Source organism: Panthera onca, chromosome B3 (assembly GCF_046562875.1).
Source record: "Panthera onca isolate mPanOnc1 chromosome B3, mPanOnc1 haplotype 2, whole genome shotgun sequence".
In the NCBI taxonomy this organism is placed as follows: Eukaryota; Metazoa; Chordata; class Mammalia; order Carnivora; family Felidae; genus Panthera; species Panthera onca.
In genome coordinates, this window is record NC_138344.1 from 100152235 (window position 1) to 100174846 (window position 22612).

Sequence of the window (22612 nt, forward strand, 5' to 3'; positions counted from 1 at the left end):
GTAAGGAATTTGGGTGGCTAAACTAAGTTTGTTAAGGTGAATTGCCATTTTTGAGGCAGGACTGAAGGAGAATTCACAGAAAGAAAAAAATCTAGAATTCGATCTTTTCCAATAGGAATTGTATTTTGGTAGTGGTGATGAGAAAGTACAAAATACTTCACTCACTAATATAAGATCATGGATATATAAAAATTGTTACTTGTGTTATAACCAGAGAAAGTATTGTTTTGACAGCACTCTGTGGGAATGCAGACAGAGCTCTGCTCTGTAGACACTGAGCTGCTCTTTACATATTGATATGTAAGAACCTTGAGCTTGAATTTTACAGTAAAATCAGGACAAATCTGACTCTACAGATTAGGAAAATGAGATACTTAAAATTCCAAGAGTATGGCATCTGGCACATAATAGATAACTACTGTTATATATACTTGTTAGATTTAATTGCAAATTTATTCAGAAGCCACATCTTTCCTCAGTTATGTGGACTTTTAATCAACTATACAAAACCGGTATGTTAATTTGGCATAAATTAAACTAGACAGTTTCCTTGCTTGTGACAAGTGGTGTGTGTGTGTGTGTTCAGAGACAAAGAGTAGGAGAAAGAAAAAACTTGGGATGTTTGTTACTAATAAGAAAAAAAAAATAAGCCGATTTAAAACTTATTGTTTTGCCATTAATTATGTCATGTAAACAATTATTTCCAACCACATTAATTTTTTCCAAGCTGCGTTCTGTGAATTACTTGATCGATACTGAGTTTTCCCGCTTTAGAGACGTTTTACAAGGGGAAGGGGAAAAAAAAAAATCACTTAATTCATTAATTCACTAGATTCAATGGGGCTTGCCAAGAAACCTCCAAAATAAAGGCAAGCATAGATGGAGAAACACTTTTTAGAAAAAAATAGTTAGAGAAATCTACAAATTCTAATCTACCTGTATTATTATACTCACCTGAATAGCTGATCCCACTGCCTGCAGTAAATGGAACAATAGAAGTATTTTTAACTTTACCACATATTTTAAATTTTACTCAAGATCAGATACATAATGAAACATGTCAATCTTGGCTATTATATACATATTTTAAGCTACTGCAAACATATCCAAACGCTGAATAAGGGAATATAAGGAGTAGACTGTTTCAAATTAAAAGTTGATGTGGTTATCAATATGGAGACAGCCCAAAGATGCTTACAGAAAGGAAATTAAAATTGTTTTTTTTTTTAATTTCAAGAAAAGAACAAACATTAAAATATTAACAAAACTGCTCTTTTGATAGAGGGACATTTTTTGTAGATTCAACTTTCATTAATAATTAAAACTACAGAAATGACTAATTCACAGAACATATTATAACAATTTGTACAATTATAGTTGTCATATTAGTGTCATGCCAGTGAACATACATATTGAGCAAAATAAAAATTGAGATGGTTCAGAAATTCATAGCAGCTTTAACTTCTAAAATAATCAAATATTTAAAATTACCAGAAATTTTATAAATTCTAATACTCATGAATTACCACGTCAAACTTAAGAACTACTCTAAACTTCATCAAGAACTTACTTAGTTTACAAAACATATTAAATGTATTAATTGGTCTTACCATCTTTTCCATCTATGGATTTTGACACTTCAATATCAAAATTTTCCTGCATCTGCTGACCTCTAAAACAGCTGAGATGTTCTTGCTCAATTAAATTACTTTCTTCTTCTTCTAGAGGCTGCCAAGTGCCATCAATAAACCACTGTCCACGCATTACTGGTATTTTATCAGCCTCTGAAAAGAGAAATCACAGAAAGAGACATAGTAACTATAATTTTATATTTTCTTACTACCGTGGCAAAAACTGACTTTCTTGACCTAGAAGAATCATTTAAAGTTTTAAATTTTAGATTTCAAGCCACAGTATATATATATTTTTACAGTATATAATTTTATTTAATTGGGTATTATGCACAAAAATTATTTGGGCATTAGAAAGGTAGATGAGCAGTTATCTTTGTAACTGTGGCCCTGAGTAATCCAAATGAGTAGGCAAAGGGGTTAAGACAAGTTCATGTAAGACTCTGGTGACAGTTCTAATGTCTTAGAAAACACTGATGTATACTCCCAGAAGCAGTTCAGAAACAGTGTGTGGGGTAGTAGTGTATTGTACTTTTTAGGGCTTCCTTGAAGGTTATGGACTTCCAGTTAGCATAGAGGAATAGCTGAAACATTTAATTACAGTAAATTCCTCACCCATTTTAGAAAAAAACTGAGTAGAAAATTTCCTTGAACTCCACATTTTTTTGATTAAATACTGTTCCTAAAAGTCTAAAACTTTTAGTAGCTATTTATTCATTTTTTAAGAATAAACCATAATTGTCAGCTATGCTATCTTGAATCCTCTAAAATTTGTAAAAAATAAAGCAAAAATAAAATGGAAATGAAAAACCTTAAAAATAAAAAGCAAAATAAAATGAACTTAATTATGTAGAGATATGGTTTAATCATACATAGAAAAATTATTTCAAGTGGATTTAAACCACAGTAATTTTTATATAAATATTGGGATATACCCTATGGACAAAAAGAACTGCAAATATATCTTAAGCTTTTTGTAATAACTGCACTGTTATAATTGTTAATAATTGTAATAATACTGGTATTGTTGATTTGAAACTCTAGGTTAAAATGAATATATTAATTTTATTAAATATCATTAGGAAACAAGAAAAAAGATACAAATACAAATATCAAAGAAATAAAAATTGTAATTTTAAATTTCACGTAGGGGGCGGGGCACCTGGGTGGCTTAGTCAACTCTTGGTTTCAGCTCAGGTCACGGTCTCACAGTTCGTGGGTTCAAGCCCCGCTGGGCTCCACACTGACAGTGCAGAGCCTGCCTGGCATTCTTTCTCTTTCCCTCTCTGCTCCTCCTCCGCATTCTCATTCTCTCTCTCTCTCTCTCCTCCCCCCCTCAAAATAAATAAACTTAAAAAAAAGTTTTTGATTTCAGTTAGAAATATCAGCATGAACTAAAATGATGTATTTTCTCTTTTAAAAATGCCTGTGGCACCTGCGTGACTCAGTTGGTTAAGCAATCAACTCTTGATTTTGGTTCAGGTCATGATCTTGCTGCTGGTGGGCTCAAGCCCTATTCAGGCTCCATACTGACAAGGTGGAGCCTGCTTAGGATTCTCTCTCTCCTCTCTCTCTGCCCTCCCCCCGCCCCACACACACACATGCACACAAGTGTGTGCACTCTCTTTCAGAATAAACTTAAAAAAAACAAACATTCTAAGCTTTGTCCACTGAAAAGGCCTAGAAACACACCAACAGTTGAGCATTCCTGAAACAACGACCATGATCAATGAATACCATTTCCCACCAAAAAAAAAAGATCCTTCAAGAAATGGCTAATTCTGGGTGTGAGACAGAAAATTTACCAGATGATCATGAAATATCTTATTGTATCAGACTTGTACTGCGATGTATTAAAAATGTAATATGGGTTTCTACTTCTTACATTATCCTATATTCTGCTATAGCAATTCTGTATGTAGGTGTTTACTGTGTTATTTGGTGCACTGATACTCAAAAATATTATAACTTCATTGTGATTACAGCTTTTAAAACTATAAAGTATATTCTGTTGTGTTTAATGACTTTTAATCTGGATCCTACTTTGTGGAGATTGAAACCCTTGCTTTCTTATTTTTTTCTATTTGCCTGTGACAGTTTTGCACATCCCTTCATTTTTAACTTTCTGAATCACTAGGTTTTAGATATGTCTCTTATAGACAGCACAGAATGGGTTTTGCTTTAGGAAGCCATTTGAAAATCTTTTTCTTCTAATAGATGAGTTAAGCCCATTTATATTTATTGATATGACTGATACATTTGAATTGTGTGTTCTTTTATAATTAATATTTTATTATTCATACTTATTTTTTTCCCTATAGTTGTTATTATTGTCTTATTTTTATTTTATTTTATTTATTTTATTTGTTTAAATTATTTTTAATATATGAAATTTATTGTCAGATTGGTTTCCATACAACACCCAGTGCTCATCCCAAAAGGTGCCCTCCTCAATACCCATCACCCACCCTCCCCTTCCTCCCACCCCCCCATCAACCCTCAGTTTGTTCTCAGTTTTTAAGAGTCTCTTATGCTTTGGCTCTCTCCCACTCTAACCTCTTTTTCTTTTTTTCTTCCCCTCCCCCATGGGTTTCTGTTAAGTTTCTCAGGATCCACATGAGAATGAAAACATATGGTATCTGTCTTTCTCTGTATGGCTTATTTCACTTAGCATCACACTCTCCAGTTCCATCCACGTTGCTACAAAGGGCCATATTTCATTCTTTCCCATTGTCACGTAGTACTCCATTGTGTATATAAACCACAATTTCTTTATCCATTCATCAGTTGATGGACATTTAGGCTCTTTCCATAATTTGGCTATTGTTGAGAGTGCTGCTATAAACATTGGGGTACAAGTGCCCCTATGCATCAGTACTCCTGTATCCCTTGGGGAAATTCCTAGCAGTGCTACTGCTGGGTCATAGGGTGGGTCTATTTTTAATTTTTTGAGGAACCTCCACACTGTTTTCCAGAGCGGCTGCATCAGTTTGCATTCCCACCAACAGTGCAAGAGGGTACCTGTTTCTCCACATCCTCTCCAGCATCTATAGTCTCCTGATGTGTTCATTCTGGCCACTCTGACTGGCGTGAGGTGATATCTGAGTGTGGTTTTGATTTGTATTTCCCTGATGAGGAGTGACGTTGAGCATCTTTTCATGTGCCTGTTGGCCATCCGCATGTCTTCTTTAGAGAAGTGTCTATTCATGTTTTCTGCCCATTTCTTCACTGGGTTATTTGTTTTTCGGGTGTGGAGTTTGGTGAGCTCTTTATAGATTTTGGATACTACCCCTTTGTCTGATATGTCATTTGCAAATATCTTTTCCCATTCCGTCGGTTGCCTTTTAGTTTTGTTGATTGTTTCCTTTGCTGTGCAGAAGCTTTTTATCTTCCTGATGTCCCAATAGTTCATTTTTGCTTTTAATTCCCTTGCCTTTGGGGATGTGTCAAGTAAGAAATTGCTACAGCTGAGGTCAGAGAGGTCTTTTCCTGCTTTGTCCTCTAGGGTTTTGATAGTTTCCTGTCTCACATTCAGGTCCTTTATCCATTTTGAGTTTATTTTTGTGAGTGGTGTGAGAAGGTGGTCTAGTTTCAACCTTCTGCATGTTGCTGTCCAGTTCTCCCAGCACCATTTGTTAAAGAGACTGTCTTTTTTCCATTGGATATTCTTTCCTGCTTTGTCAAAGATTAGTTGGCCATACATTTGTGGGTCTAGTTCTGAGGTTTCTATTCTATTCCATTGGTCTATGTGTCTGTTTTTGTGCCAATACCATGCTGTCTTGATGATTACAGCTTTGTAGTAGAGGCTAAAGTCTGGGATTGTGATGCCTTCTGCTTTGGTCTTCTTCTTCAAAATTACTTTGGCTATTCGGGGCCTTTTGTGGTTCCATATAAATTTTAGGATTGCTTGTTCTAGTTTCGAGAAGAATGCTGGTGCAATTTTGATTGGGATTTCATTGAATGTGTAGATAGCTTTGGGTAGTTTTGACATTTTGACAATATTTATTCTTCCAACCCATAAGCATGGAATGTTTTTCCATTTCTATATGTCTTCTCCAATTTCCTTCATAAGCTTTCTATAGTTTTCAGCATACAGATCTTTTACATTTTTGGTTAGATTTATCCCTAGGTATTTTATGCTTCTTGGTGCAATTGTGAATGGGATCAATTTCTTTATTTGTCTTTCTGTTGCTTATTAGTGCATAAGAATGCAACTGATTTCTGTACATTGATATTGTATCCTGCAACTTTGCTGAATTCATGTATCAGTTCTAGCAGACTTTTGGTGGAGTCTATCGGATTTTGCATGTGTAATATCATGTTATCTGCAAAAAGTGAAAGCTTAACTTCATCTTTGCCAATTTTGATGCCTTTGATTTCCTTTTGTTGCCTGATTGCGGATGCTAGAACTTCCAACACTATGTTAAACAACAGCGGTGAGAGTGGACATCCCTGTCGTGTTCCTGATCTCAGGGAAAAAGCTCTCAGTTTTTCCCCATTGAGGATGATGTTAGCTGTGGGCTTTTCATAAATGGCTTTTATGATGTTTAAGTATGTTCCCTCTATCCTGACTTTCTCGAGCGTTTTTATTAAGAAAGGATGCTGAATTTTGTCAAATGCTTTTTCTGCATCGATTGACAGGATCATATGGTTCTTATCTTTTCTTTTGTTAATGTGATGTATCACATTGATTGATTTGCGAATGTTGAACCAGCCCTGCAGCCCAGGAATGAATCCCACTTGATCATGGTGAAGAATTCTTTTTATATGCTGTTGAATTCGATTTGCTAGTATTTTATTGAGAATTTTTGCATCCATATTCATCAGGGATATTGGCCTGTAGTTCTCTTTTTTTTACTGGGTCTCTGTCTGGTTTAGGAATCAAAGTAATACTGGCTTCAAAGAATGAGTCTGGAAGTTTTCTTTCCCTTTCTATTTTTTGGAATAGCTTGAGAAGGATAGGTATTATCTCTGCTTTAAACGTCTGGTAGAGCTCCCCTGGGAAGCCATCTGGTCCTGGACTCTTATTTGTTGGGAGATTTTTGATAACTGATTCAATTTCTTCGCTGGTTATGGGTCTGTTCAAGCTTTCTATTTCCTCCTGATTGAGTTTTGGAAGTGTGTAGGTGTTTAGGAATTTGTCCATTTCTTCCAGGTTGTCCAGTTTGTTGGCATATAATTTTTCATAGTATTCCCTGATAATTGCTGTATTTCTGAGGGATTGGTTGTAATAATTCCATTTTCATTCATGATTTTATCTATTTGGGTCATCTCCCTTTTCTTTTTGAGAAGCCTGGCTAGAGGTTTATCAATTTTGTTTAATTTTTCAAAAAACCAACTCTTGGTTTCGTTGATCTGCTCTACAGTTTTTTAGATTCTATATTTATTTCTGCTCTGATCTTTATTTTTTCTCTTCTTCTGCTGGGTTTAGGCTGTCTTTGCTATTCTGCTTCTATTTCTTTCAGGTGTGCTGTTAGATTTTGTATTTGGGATTTTTTTTTGTTTCTTGAGATAGGCCTGGATTGCAATGTATTTTCCTCTCAGGACTGCCTTCGTTGCATCCCAAAGCATTTGGATTGTTGTATTTTCATTTTCATTTGTTTCCATATATTGTTTAATTTCTTCTCTAATTGCCTGGTGGACCCATTCATTCTTTAGTAGGATGTTCTTTAACCTCCATGCTTTTGGAGGTTTTCCAGACTTTTTCCTGTGGTTGATTTCAAGCTTCATAGCATTGTGGCCTGAAAGTATGCATGGTATGATCTCAATTCTTGTATACTAATGAAGGGCTGTTTTGTGACCCAGTATGTGATCTATCTTGGAGAATGTTGCATGTGTATTTGAGAAGAAAGTATATTCTGTTGCTTTGGGATGCAGAGTTCTAAATATATCTGTCAAGTCCATCTGATCCAATGCATCATTCAGGGCCCTTGTTTCTTTATTGACCGTGTGTCCAGATGATCTACCCATTGCTTTAAGTGGAGTATTAAAGTCCCCTGCAATTACCACATTCTTATCAATAAGGTGGCTTATGCTTGTGAGTAATTGTTTTATATATTTGGGGGCTCCTGTATTTGGCGCATAGACATTTATAATTGTTAGCTCTTCCTGATGGATAAACCCTGTAATTATTATATAATGCCCTTCTTCATCTCTTGTTACAGCCTTTAATTTAAAGTCAAGTTTGTCTGATATAAGTATGGCTACTCCAGCTTTCTTTTGACTTCCAGTAGCATGATAGATAGTTCTCCATCCCCTCACTTTCAACCTGAAGGTGTCCTCAGGTCTAAAGTGAGTCTCTTGTAGACAGCAAATAGATGGGTCTTGTTTTTTTATCCATTCTGATACCCTATGTCTTTCAGTTGGAGCATTTAATCCATTTACATTCAGTGTTATTATAGAAAGATATTGGTTTAGAGTCATTGTGATGTCTGTATGTTTCATGCTTGTAGTGACTTCTCTGGTACTTTGTCTCACAGGATCCCCCTTAGGATCTCTTGTAGGGCTGGTTTAGTGGTGATGAATTCCTTCAGTTTTTGTTTGGGAAGACCTTTATCTCTCCTTCTATTCTAAATGACAGACTTGCTGGACAAAGGATTCTTGGCTGCATATTTTTTTTTCTGTTCATCACATTGAAGATCTCCTGCCATTCCTTTCTGGCCTGCCAAGTTTCAGTAGAGAGATCCGTCACGAGTCTTATCGGTCTCCCTTTATATGTTAAGAGCACGTTTATCCCTCGCTGCTTTCAGAATTTTATCTCTTTCCTTGTATTTTGCCAGTTTCACTATGATATGTCGTGCAGAAGATCGATTCAAGTTACGTCTGAAGGGAGTTCTCTGTGTCTCTCAGGTTTCAGTGCCTTTTTCCTTCCCCAGGTCAGGGAAGTTCTCAGCTATTATTTCTTCAAGTACACCTTCAGCACCTTTCCTTCTCTCTTCCTCCTCTGGAATACCAATTATGCATAGATTATTTCTCTTTAGTGCATCACTTAGTTCTCTAATTTTCCCCTCATACTCCTGGATTTTTTTTATCTCTCTTTTTCTCAGCTTCTTTTTCCATAATTTTATCTTCTAGTTCACCTATTCTATCCTCTGCCTCTTCAATCTGAGCTGTGGTCACCTCCATTTTATTTTGCAGCTCATTAATAGCATTTTTTAGCTCCTCCTGGCTGTTCGTTAGTCCCTTGATCTCTGTAGCAATAGATTCTCTGCTGTCCTCTATACTGTTTTCAAGCCCAGTGATTAATTTTATGACTATTATTCTAAATTCACTTTCTGTTATATTGTTTAAATTATTTTTGATCAGTTCGTTAGCTGTTGTTATTTCTGCACGTTTTTCTGAGGGGAATTCTTCCATTTCATCATTTTGGATAGTCCCCAGAGTGGTGTGGGACTGTGGGGCACTCCCCCTGTGCTGTCTTGAATAACTTGCGTTAGTGGGTGGGGCCGCAGTCAGACCTGATGTCTGCCCCCAGCCCACCTCTGCGGCCACAGTCAGGCTGGTGTGTGCCTTCTCTTCCCCTCTCCCAGGGGCGGGATTCACTGTGGGGTGGCGTGGCCCATCTGGGCTACTTGCACACTGCCAGGCTTGTGGTGCTGGGGATCTGGTGTATTAGCTGGGGAGGATCGGCAAGGTGCTCAGGGGCGGGAGGGGCAGGCTCAGCTCGCTTTTTCTTTGGTGATCCGCTTCAGGAGGGGCCCTGTGGCACCGGGAGGGAGTCAGACCCGCCGGAGGGATGGATCCGCAGAAGCACAGCGTTGGGTGTTTGTGCGGTGCAAGTAAGTTCCCTGGCAGGAACTGGTTCCCTCTGGAATTTTGGCTGGGGGATGGGCGAGGGAGATGGCGCTGGAGAGCGGCTTTGTTCCCCGCCAAGCTGAGCTCTGTCCTCTGGGGCTCAGCAACTCTCCCTCCCGTTGTCCTCCAGCCTTCCCGTTCTCCGAGCAGAGCTGTTAATTTATAACCTTCCAGATGTTAAGCCCTGCTCGCTGTCAGAACACACTCCGTCGGGCCCCTCGGCTTTTGCAAGCCAGACTCGGGGCTCTCCTTGGCCAGCAGGCCGCCCCTCTGCCCCAGCTCCCTCCCGCCAGTCCATGTAGCGCGCACCGCCTCTCCGCCCTTCCTACCCTCTTCCATGGGCCTCTCGTCTATGCTTCGCTCCGGAGAATCCGTTCTGCTAGTCTTCTGGTGGTTTTCTGGGTTATTTAGGCAGGTGTGGGTGGAATCTAAGTGATCAGCAGGACGCGGTGAGCCCAGCATCCTCCTACGCTGCCATCTTCCTCTGGGCTGTTTTTTTTTTTTTTTTTTTTTTTTTTTTTAAGGTTTCTTTCGGTATTTAGGAAGATTTACACTTTTTGTTCTAATTGTTACCTTCATACACTGCATGTGTGTTTATGTGTATGTGTGTATTTTAGGGAATCTTAAATCTGTTTTCTTATTTAACCTTTACCATCTGGTTTGTCCATTTTAAGTGGTATCTTAGAATCGCCACTTAATATTTATACAATAGGGAATGATCTTACTCTATCTTCCCTTTCTCTCTTCGCTCATTTTTAGTTTTATTCTTTCTACTTTGTCAGAATATATAACACTCACACCCATGTCCCCACCACTGTTTTAGTTCTGGATCTACAATTAAATATATTAAATTCTAAGAACTTCCTAACCTTTTTCATGTTCAAAACTGTTTATCACTCTGATACTTGAAGGACAGGATAACTAGCTTGAACTTTGTTTCCTGGAGTTTTCAAAACTCAAGGAAATTCTTTCATGTTCAAAACTGTTTATCTGTCACTATCATGTTTGTAAATTCTTTCATGTTCAAAACTGTTTATCTGTCACTATCATGTTTGTAAATTCTTTCATGTTCAAAACTGTTTATCTGTCACTCTGATACTTGAAGGACAGGATTACTAGCTTGAACTTTGTTTCCTTGAGTTTAATGTTTTTGTATTTTTGAGAGAGAGAGAGAGAGAGAGATAAAGAGAGAGAGAGAGACCCCGAGCAGGGTAGGGGCAGAAAGAAAGGGAGACAGAGAATCTGAAACAGGCAGGCTCTGAGCTATGAGCACAGAGACTGACACAGGGCTTGAACTCCAGAAGAGCAAGATCATGACCTGAGCCGAGGTCAGAGGCTTCACTGACTGAGCCACCCAGGCGCCCCTCCTTGAGTTTTTAAAAATGGGATCCTACCGGTAGTTTTCCTTGGTATATTGTTCTTGAGAAGTCTGATGTGAGCCTAATTTATTAGTAGTAGTAGTAGTAAAGTCATCTCCTGCTCACTCTTTACCCCGGGGGGGGGGGGGGGGGGAGAATTCTTTGAAGTCTAATATTTTCCCTAGTCTTTAAAATAAAATCTAAAATCTAATAAAATCTAATCTGACTCAGAGTTCATTGTTCTCAATCAATCTGTCCAAGGTGGGCCCTTTTAGTGTGTAGATTTCAGTTTTTCTCTTACTTCTGAAAAGTTGCTTTGAATTATGGCTTAATCGTTAGTTGTGTTCCATTGATTTCTCTTCTGCAGGGACTCTAATTATAAATATGTTGGGTCTCCCTTTGTCTACATTGCATTTCATACACTTTCTTTCTCAAGTTTTTTACTTCTTTCTGCATCTCATTTTCATTATTTTTCTTGTTTTCTTTCCTTTTATCAATGCCTCTTCCATCAATACCCCTATTAGTATGTCCTCAAGTTTGTTTATTTTTTATTTGCTTGGGGTATTTTAATAGTTTCCCAAAACTTCCAGGGAAGATAGTGAAGTAAGAGGATCCTAAGCTCACCTCATCTCATGCATACAGAGAGATAACATCCACATCAGTATAAGTAACCCAGAAAACAACCTGAAGACTGGCAGAGCAGACTCTACAGCTAATTGTAGGGAAGAGTCCACATCAAAGATGTGGTTGGCAACCAAAATAACTGGGAGACTGTCTGTAGGAGGAAGTGACGCCACAGGCACAAAAACAGAAAGGAGAAGATGCCTCATTAGGCATCTGAGGTATGGGAGACCTGTACTGGGAAGAAGAAAACCCTCGTAACATATGGCTTTGAAAACCACAGGGTCTTAGCATTCGAGTTCTTACAATCAGTGAGGCTTAAAAACTGGAATTCTAAAAATCAGTGGGCTTTGCTCCAGGAGAGCATGAGAGAAACTGAGTCCCTGCCCTAAAAGAGAGAGTATAAGAAAGAACCCAACTTAGATCTAGACTAGAAGCAGCAGTTTGAAAAACACCTGGGGAAGATTCATTTATGAATCTCAGAATGTATGCTGGAATGGCAGGGATTTTTAGGAGACTTCTCTAAGAACAAAAAAGCTAGAGAGTGCAATTTCCTCCCCCCTCCCCACAGCCTAGATACAGGAAACACTGGGGGAACCACTAGAAACACCCCCCAACTAGCCTGTTAACAGAGTGCTCTCCTGTGGACTTGCCCTCCCCTCCCCCGCTCCAACAGGCCCTAAGCAGAAGTCAAAGCAGTGCCACAAGTGTGGCAGTGTGCAAATGTGCAAGCAGCCCCAGCAGGGGCAGCACCACTCCAAAGTAACTCCTGCCCCACAAAGAGTGGAAGACAACCACGCATACCAGTCCCACTGCAACCCCAGCAGTGGGTAGAGGTCAGACATGGTCTGACTGTAGATTCCACCCACCAACAAAAGCTTCTCAGAGGACAACACAGAGATAGCACCCTGCAGTTTAGTGATACTGCATCTCTGACAAACACCTCGTCTGACTCAAGGTAGCCCTGGACTGGCCCATTAACAACATAGGGACTGAACCCTATCTGCAATAGGCAAAGAGAGCCATTTCAGAAGACTGGACTGAAGGCACATGTGGCTCAACCACAACAGTAGGGCACATGCAACATACTCAGGAGACACCCCTGGAGTGAACAGGGGACACTGCAGGGCATTATAGGACTTGTCTTCATAAGGTCACTATTTTCAAAAGCAGGAGACATAGCTGGCTTACCTAACACACAAAAACAGAGTTAGTCAAAATGAGGAGACAAAAGACTATGTTCCAAATAAAAGAACAGGACAAAAAACAGTAAAAGAGCTAAATGAAGTAGAGATAAGTAGTATGCCTGCTAGAGAATTTAAGGTGATCGTCATAAAGATACTCACTGGACTTCTGAAAAGGGTGGAGGACTCCAGTGAGAACCTCAACAAAGAGAAAAACATAAAAAAGAACTAGTGAAAGATGAACTCAATTAACTGAAATCCAGAATACACTGGAAAGAATAAACAATACACTAGAGGAAGCAGATGGATCAGTGACTTGGAGGACAGGGTAATGAAAAACAATCAAGACACATAGTAATTAAATGGCAAAAAGTAGTGATAGAGAATTTTATAAGCAGTAAGAGAAAACAGTAACATACAAGGGAAATCCTATAAGGCTATCAGCTGATTTTTTTTGGCAAAAACATTGCAGGCCAGAAGGGAATGGCACAATATATTCAAAGTATGGAAAGAAAAAACCCTACAGCTAAGAATACTCTATCCAGCAAGGGTAACATTCAGAAGAGAAGGAGAGATAAAGAATGTTCCAGACAAACAAGAGTTAAAGGAATTCATCACCACTAAACCAGCCTTATAAGAAATGTTAAAGGGGACTCTTTGGAAAGGAAAGACCATAAGTAAGAGTAAGAATAGTAGGAAGCATAAAAGCAGTAAAATTAAATATATCTATAAAAATCAGTCAAGGGTTTCACAAAATAAAAGGATGCAAAGTATGACACCATATACCTAAAACATGGGAGGGGGTGAAGAGTAAAAATGTAGTGCTTTTAGAATGGGTACAAATTTTAGGGGCAATCTACTTAATATAGATTGCTATATGCATAAGATGTTATACATAAATCTAATGGTAACTACCAATCAAAAACCAGTTATAGACAAAATATGAAGAAAAAGAATCTAGGTATATTACTAAAGAAAGCCAGCAAATTGTGAGAGAAAAGAACAAGAAAGGAACAGAGAACTATAAAAACAACCATGAAACCAGTAACAAAATGGCAATTCAGGGGCGCCTGGGTGGCTGGCTCAGTCAATTGAACATTCGACTTCGGCTCAGGTTATGATCTCAAGGTTCATGAATTTAAGCCCCACATCGGGCTCTGTGCTGTCAGCTGGGAGACCGGAGCCTGCTTCAGATTCTGTGTCACTTTCTCTCTGCCCCTTCCCTGCTCTTGCTCTCTCTCAAAAACAAACATTAAAAATATTAAAACAAAATGGCAATATGTATATACCATCAACAATTACTTTGAATGTAAATGTACTAAATGCTCCAATAAGACACTGGGTGATGGAATGGATAAAAAAGCAATACTCATCTATATGCTGCCTACAAGAACCTCTTTTCAGACCTAAAGACACATGCAGACTGAAAGTGAACTGATAGAAATGCATTTATCATGCAAATACAAGTGAAAAAAAAAAAACTGGGTAGCAATACTTACAATCAGACAAAATAGACTTTAAAACAAAGACTGACAAGAGTCAAAGAAGGACACCAAATAATCATAAAAGGAACAATCCAACAATGTGTAACAACTGTAAATATTTATGTACTCAGCATGGGAGGACCCAAATAGATAAAGCAGCTAATAACAAACATAATGGAAGTAACTGATAGTAATACAATAACAGTGGGAGATTTTAACACCCCACTTACATCAATGGATAGATCATCCAAACAGAAAAGCAACAAGGAAATAGTGGCTTTGGATGACACATTGGATCAGGTGGATCTAACAAGTTATATGCATAACATTCTATGAAAAAAACAGCAGAATACACATTCTTTTCCAGTGCATGCGGAACATTCTCCAGAATAGATCACATGTTAGGAGACAAAACAAGTTTCAAAAAATTCAGAAAGACTGAAATCATACATCTTTTCTGACTACAACATCAAAAAAACTAGAAATCACAAGAAGAGATCTGGAAAGAACACAAATACATACATGCAGGTTAAATAACATGATACTAAGACAATGGATGGGTCAACCAAGAAACCAAAGAGAAAATAAAAAAAACACATGGAGGGAAATGATAATGAAAACACAATGGTCCCAAACCTCTGGGATGCAGCAAAAGCTGTACTAAGAGGGAAGTTCATAGCAATACAAATCTACCTCAAGAAGAAAAATCTCAAACAAGCAACTTAACCTTTCATCTAAAGGAGCTAGAAAAAGGACAACAAACAAAACCCAAAACCAGTAGAAGGAAGGAAGGAAATAATAAGAATTAAAGCAGAAATAAAATAGAAACTAAAACAGAACAAAAAAAAAAAAAACCCAAAACAAAAAACACAAATAAACCCCCCCCCAAAACAAAAACAACAAAAACAGATGAAACCAGGAGCTGGTTGTTTAAAAGGGAAATAAAATTGATAAACTTTTAGCCAGACTTAACTTAAAAAAAAAAAAGACTCAAACAAAACCAGAAATGAAAGAGAAATAACAACCAAAACCATAGAAATACAAAAGATTATAAGAGAATATTATGAAAAATATGCCAACAAATTGGGCAACCAATCTGGCTTAGTTTCTTTCTTTTTTTTTTTTTTAAATATATGAAATTTATTGTCAAATTGGTTTCCATACAACACCCAGTGCTCATCCCAAAAGGTGCCCTCCTCAATACCCATCACCCACCCTCCCCTCCCTCCCACCCCCCCATCAACTCTCAGTTTGTTCTCAGTTTTTAAGAGTCTCTTATGCTTTGGCTCTCTCCCACTCTAACCTCTTTTTCTTTTTTTTCCCTTTCCCTCCCCCATGGGTTTCTGTTAAGTTTCTCAGGATCCACATGAGAATGAAAACATATGGTATCTGTCTTTCTCTGTATGGCTTATTTCACTTAGCATCACACTCTCCAGTTCCATCCACGTTGCTACAAAGGGCCATATTTCATTCTTTCCCATTGTCACGTAGTACTCCATTGTGTATATAAACCACAATTTCTTTATCCATTCATCAGCTGATGGACATTTAGGCTCTTTCCATAATTTGGCTATTGTTGAGAGTGCTGCTATAAACATTGGGGTACAAGTGCCCCTATGCATCAGTACTCCTGTATCCCTTGGGGAAATTCCTAGCAGTGCTACTGCTGGGTCATAGGGTAGGTCTATTTTTAATTTTTTGAGGAACCTCCACACTGTTTTCCAGAGCGGCTGCATCAGTTTGCATTCCCACCAACAGTGCAAGAGGGTTCCCGTTTCTCCACATCCTCTCCAGCATCTATAGTCTCCTGATTTGTTCATTTTGGCCACTCTGACTAGCGTGAGGTGGTATCTGAGTGTGGTTTTGATTTGTATTTCCCTGATGAGGAGTGACGTTGAGCATCTTTTCATGTGCCTGTTGGCCATCCGCATGTCTTCTTTAGAGAAGTGTCTATTCATGTTTTCTGCCCATTTCTTCACTGGGTTATTTGTTTTTCGGGTGTGGAGTTTGGTGAGCTCTTTATAGATTTTGGATACTACCCCTTTGTCTGATATGTCATTTGCAAATATCTTTTCCCATTCCGTCGGTTGCCTTTTAGTTTTGTTGATTGTTTCCTTTGCTGTGCAGAAGCTTTTTATCTTCCTGATGTCCCAATAGTTCATTTTTGCTTTTAATTCCCTTGCCTTTGGGGATGTGTCAAGTAAGAAATTGCTACGGCTGAGGTCAGAGAGGTCTTTTCCTGCTTTGTCCTCTAGGGTTTTGATGGTTTCCTGTCTCACATTCAGGTCCTTTATCCATTTTGAGTTTATTTTTGTTAATGGTGTGAGAAGGTGGTCTAGTTTCAACCTTCTGCATGTTGCTGTCCAGTTCTCCCAGCACCATTTGTTAAAGAGAATGTCTTTTTTCCATTGGATATTCTTTCCTGCTTTGTCAAAGATTAGTTGGCCATACATTTGTGGGTCTAGTTCTGAGGTTTCTATCTATTCCATTGGTCTATGTTTCTGCTTTTGTTCTGGCTTAGTTTCTAGAAGCATAAACCCTCCCAAAACAGAATCAGGAACAGACTTATTACTAAGCAGTGAAATTGAATCAGTATTCAAAAAAACTCCCAATAAACAAAAGTCCAGGACCAGATAGCTTCACAGGTGAATTCTAACAAACACTTAAAGAAGAATTAATATATGTTTTTCTCAAATTATTCCAAAAAATAGAAGAGGAAGGAAAGCTTCCAAATTTATTGTGAGGCCAGATTACCCTGATACCAAAACCAGATAAAATGTCTTTTGTAAAGACACTACAAAAAAGAACTACAGGCCAATATCTGTGATGAACATGGATGCAAAAATATTCAACAAAAAATCAGTAAACTATATTAAAAATATATTAAAAAATCATTCACCACGATCAAGTGTATTTACTCCCAAGATGCAAGATCGGTTCAATATTTATGAATCAGTCAATATGATACATCACATCAATAAGAGAAAAGATAAAAACCATACGATTATTTCAATAGATGCAGAAAAAGAACTTGACAAAGCACAAGATCCATTCATGATAAAAACCCTCAACAAACTAGGTTTAGGGAAACATATGTCAACATAATAAAGGCTATATACGAAAAATCCACAGCTAACATCATACTTGACGGTGAAAACTGAGGGCTTTACCCCTAAGATCAGGAACAAGACAAGAATGTCCCCTTTCCCCACTGTCATTCAATGTAGCACTGGAAGTCCTAGCCACAGCAGATAAGAAAAAGAAGTAAAAGGCATCCAAACTGGTGATAAAGAAGCAAAACATTCATTATTTGTATGTGACTTAACACTACATATACATAACCCTAAGGACTCCACAAAAAAACTATCAGAACTGATAAATGAATTTAGTAAGGTGACAGGATACAAAATCCACATATAGAAATCCAATGCATTTCTATACACTAATAATGAAGTGGCAGAAAGAGAAAGTAATAAAACAATCTCATTTACAATTGCACCAAAAATAATAAAAACCTAGGAATAAACTTAACCATGGAGGTGAAAGACCTGTACTCTGAAAACTATAAAACACTGATGAAAGAAATTAAATATGACACAAATAAATGAAAAGAGATTCCATGGTCATGGAATGGGAGGACAAATATTGTTAAAATATCCCTACGACCTAAAGCAATCTACAGATTTAATGATATCTCTATCAAAATACCAACAGCATTTTTTACAGAACTAGAACAAATCATCCTCAAATTTTTATGAAACCACAATAACCGAATAGCCAAAGCAATGTTGGAAAGGAAGAACAAAACTGGTGTTAACACAATCCCAGATTTCAAGATATAATAAAAGCTGTAGTAATCAAAACAGTACGATACTGGCAAAAAATTACCACATATATAAGTGAATAGAAAAGAATAGAAAGACCAGAAATAAACCCATGATTATATTGTCAATTAATCTATGGCAAAAGAGGCAAGAATATGCAATGGGAGAAAGTCTCTTCAACAAATGGTGTTGGAAAAACTGGACAGCTACACGCAAAAGAATAAAAGTGGACCACTCTTTTACACTATACACAAAAATAAAACTCAGAATGGATTAAAGATCTAAATATGAGACCCGAAACCATAAAAATCCTAGCAGAGAGCACAGGTAGTAATTTCTCCGACATTGGTTTTTCTATGTACATCTCCTAAGGCAAGGGAAAGGAAAGTAAAAACAAACTATTGGGACTATACCAAAATAAAAGGCTTCCGCACAGCAAAGGAAACAATCAACAAAACAAAAGACAACCTACCGAATGGGAGAAGATATTTACAAATGGTATATCTGATAAGGGGTTAGTATCCAAAATCTATAAAGAACTTACAACTCAACACCAAAAAACCAAATAATCTAATTAAAAAATGAGCAGAAGACATGAACAGACATTTCTCCTAAGACATACAGATGACCAACAGACATATGAAAAGATGCTTGACATCACTAACCAGTAGGGAAATGCAATCAAAACCACCTGCCAGAATGGCTAAAATAAAAGATGCAAGAAACAACAAATGCTGGCGAAGATGCAGAGGAAAATGAACCCCCATGTACTGTTGGTGGGAATGAAAACTGGTATAACTACTGTGGAGAACAGGATGGAGGTTCCTCAAAAAATTAAAAATAGAATTACCATATGATCCCATAATTCCACTACTGGGGACTTAGCCAAAGAATAAGAAAACACAACCTTGAAAAGATACATGCAGCCCTGTATTTATTGTAGCATTTTTTTTTTTTACAATAGGCAAGTTATGGAAGCAATCCAAGTGCACTGGTGATAGATAAATGGATAAAGACATCACACACACACACTGGAATATTAGCCTATTAGCCATAAAAAGGAATGAAATCTTGCCATTTGCAACAATATGGATAGATATGTGAGCATAACGCTAAGTGAAATAAGAGAAAAACAAATACCATATGATTTCACTCACATGTGGAATGTTAAGAAACAAAACAATGGAACACAGGAAAAAAGAGACAAACCGAAAAACAAGACTCTTCAATACAGAGAACAAACGGATGGATACCAAAGGGGAAGTGGGTGGGGGTATGGGTGAAAGAGGTGAATAGGATTAAGGGTATACTTACTGTGATGAGCTCTGAGTATTGTACAGAACTGTTGAATCATTATACACCAGAAACTAATATAACATTACAGGGTGCATTAAGGGTGGTGGTGGGTGAGTGGGTATCGAACCTGTGTGCCTCGTTTCTCTTTAATCTCTGTAGTACCCTTATTTTTCTCCTTACATCCTCCTTTCCTCTCACTGTGATGGCTCCAAGGGGCACCATCCTTTATCTCTCCCAGAGCAATGTTTCTCTGATGCTGCTTGTGGCCTCTCTCTTTCACACACCTTTGCTATAGCTACTGCTATGAATTCCTAAGTCCCAGGCCTGTGTTTGTATCTCCTCAGCTGTGTGGGGGATGTTTTCTTTCTGAAGGTCATTTTGCTTGCACTTCATTATAAACCTCTGATTCCTTTCTTCTCTCTTCACTATCTCTTAAGCCTCTCCTTGCCCTACTCTCCAGACTCAGAGGTTTGTAGCAGTGACAGAATTATTGTAACTTGTTGTTTCTTTCCATACAAGTAATTTAAAATTCGTGGTATTATCTATGTTATACTAATGCTGAAGGTGTGAGTTATACATGGGTTATGCGTATGTGTGTGTGTGTATGTGTGTGTGTTCCTTTTCAATCTTATGGCTTTTGGGGAGGATGTGTGGATTTACATATGGACAGCTGTCGTGATCTTCCAGACCCAAAAGCTCATCTCATTTAATCCTTATAGTAATCTTAAAAGATAACTGTAATTACCCCAGTTTTACAAATGAGTAAGCGGAGTCTTAGTGAAACTAAAAACTTGCCCAAAGGCACATAGCTAAATATGAGAACCAAGATTCCCACCAGACTTTGACTCCAAAATTCATCTAAGCTCTTTCTACTATACAACACAACCTTCTCAAATAAGAAAAATCCCTTTTCAGCCCTCTCCCCAAGAATTACAGGCTATTTAGTTGTGTTGGTAATTTGAAAATAAGTAATTTGGGAGATTTTATATTGACAGCCTATTATGAGACCTACAAACCAGAGCCAACCATGCCTCCCCACAAAAATAACAGAAGTAAAAAAGCAGAGTGAAAAACAGTAAAACAAGTTTATAGCAAACATCTGCCATCCTAACTCTTTTCCTCTCTGTAGCCTAATAAATCTAAACCTGTATTCTATTGATAGATGTTTTGGGGGTTTTACCCAAGCTCTAAAAACTACCAGTAGGCTATCAAATACTGTATCATCTTTCTGATTCAGGCCTGTCTTGAACTTCAGACCCAAATATTCAAGTGCCAACTAAACATCTCCTAGTAGACGGATCAACATAAAGTGATGGAACACACTAGGTTCCTCATGGAAAACAAAGGGAACACAAACTTGTTCCTCAACATGTATTCCCTATTATAGCAAATGGTGTGCTGACAGTTTTCAGCTGGTCAGCCAAGCCAGAACTCTGGGAGTCATCCAAGATGACTCTTCCTCAAGTGCTTTTTATAAATGGACATTAATCACCATTTATTGTATCTCCTAAATCACCCTCAAATTCATCCCATATTCATCGGGCCCACAGTCTAAGTCCATACTCTTATCATTTCTACTCATTTTAGGAACTTCCTATCTAAACGTAGTATCCCTAGCTTCAACTCTCATCACCACTACCAAAAGACTGCTCACAAGCATGTGTATAGGTTATACACACACACATACATTCACAAATTCTGCTAACTTACTCTCTTCTTTTTAGAAACTCAATCCATCTTTTACAGAGTTGCCAGAGAACTTTTCTAAAATACCACAAATCATATTATTCCAATGCTTAAATTCTTTAATGGCTCCTCACTGCCTACCAAATGAATTCTGAGCTTCTTAGAACGATTTATAAACTCATGATCTTTCCTTGTCTATCTCCTCACATACCTGATGCTACATCAAGTATTTACTTATCTAAATAATATCTGAATGTCTACCATAAAACAGGCTCTGGGATGTGCTCCAGTGATACGTAAGATAATGCTGTTGGTCCCTGTGCTTTCCACATCAACAAGGACAGTTCCTTGAATGTGTGATGCTGAGTTCTACTTCTGTATCCTGCACATGCTGTTCCTTCTACCTGGGATGCTCTTCCCCATTTTCTTCATTTAGCTAACTTTCATCCTTATCTCCATCAGGAAGCCTTTGGTTACCTCCTCTTCTCTAATTAACTCTGTGCACATTTATCAGTGTTCATGTTATTGTATTGTAAACTGCTTAGCCTTCCTCATTTCCACGGGATCCTTGAATGTAGATACTGTGTCCTTAGGTGCTTTCAAAATCCAAAAGATAAGAACACCTATGATAAAGTAAGATTTCAGTAAAGGCATGCTGAATGTTGCTGAACAAGACATATTTCATTCAGCTTACCCCACTATCTAGCAAGTTTGGTAGACCGAGCACTTTTATTCGTGCTCCAAATTGGTCGTTAGTTTGAGCAGTACTTGCCTATTTATTTAGTTGGTTTATGCTGTGGTCTGTCAGCCATTGACATTCTATTTTCTTTTCTATTTTTTGAGAGAGAGGGACAGAGAGAGAAACTTAAGCAGGCTCCATACCCAGCACAGAGTCTGACGCACAGCTCGATCTCATGATCGTGAGATCATAACCGGAGCAGAGATCAAGAGTTGGACATTTATGTTTAACCAACTGAGCCATCCAGGTGCCCAAACATTCTATTTTCTAATAATTATATCATTCAGAGGAAAGAGTGTGACTATTTTCCAAGAATAAAAGAACTGGGATTTTTTGGGGTGAACGTTTTGTTGAAGAATTATATACATATACAAAGGTATGCTAATCATATGCATTATACCTCAATGGCTTTATACAAGTTAACAACACTCACATCAAGAAAGAAAAGATTATCAGCATTTCAGAAGCCTCCTCTTGTATCTCCTTTCCAGGTGCTACACCTCACCTCTCACTAAGGGTAAACAGAATTCTAACCTCTAGCATCACAAATGAGTTTTACTTTTTAGTAGTTTATATAACAGAATCATGTAGTATGTGCTCTGCTATTTAGTTTCTTTGGTTCAACATTATATTAGTGAGAGTCATCCATTATAGACTGGATTATGTGTATGGTTAAAGTACTTGCCAGATATTAGCAAGTGAGTATTTAGATAGCTGTGAGCTATGCTCTTAGGCTAGCTTCTTCTACTATTAAAATTATTCCAAATAGCATGGAGACATCAGCCAAAAAAAAAAAAAATCCCTAATTATATATGGTAAAAGAAAGTAAATCATCAAATCAGTATTGGATCTCCTTAGGGACCAAGCTCTAATGTAGGGAAACAACCCTAAATGGGCCTTTAGTCATATAAATGAAGAACTCTCTTTTTTGGACTGGAGAGGATAGTCCCTGCCTCTCTGATATGGACATACTTTTCACCCTGCCTGAGGTTCAA

The 22612-nt window shown here is 37.8% G+C and overlaps 1 protein-coding gene across 7 annotated transcripts in view; it reads right to left on the reverse strand.

The window, feature by feature from the left end:
- The window catches only part of DDHD1 (DDHD domain containing 1), a 109289-nt gene that overhangs the window by 55898 nt on the left and 30779 nt on the right, over positions 1-22612 (reverse strand). For 4 of the 7 annotated variants that reach the window (XM_078448247.2, XM_078448245.2, XM_078448244.2 and 1 more), the window contains exons 2-3: positions 1611-1784; positions 955-975 (exon numbers count right to left, since the gene is read on the reverse strand). In XM_078448247.2, the coding sequence (XP_078304373.1) occupies positions 955-975; positions 1611-1784 (195 nt within the window). The remainder of the gene's footprint in view (positions 1-954; positions 976-1610; positions 1785-22612) is intronic. The other 3 variants (XM_078448248.2, XM_078448246.2, XM_078448243.2) reach the window with 1 other exon arrangement.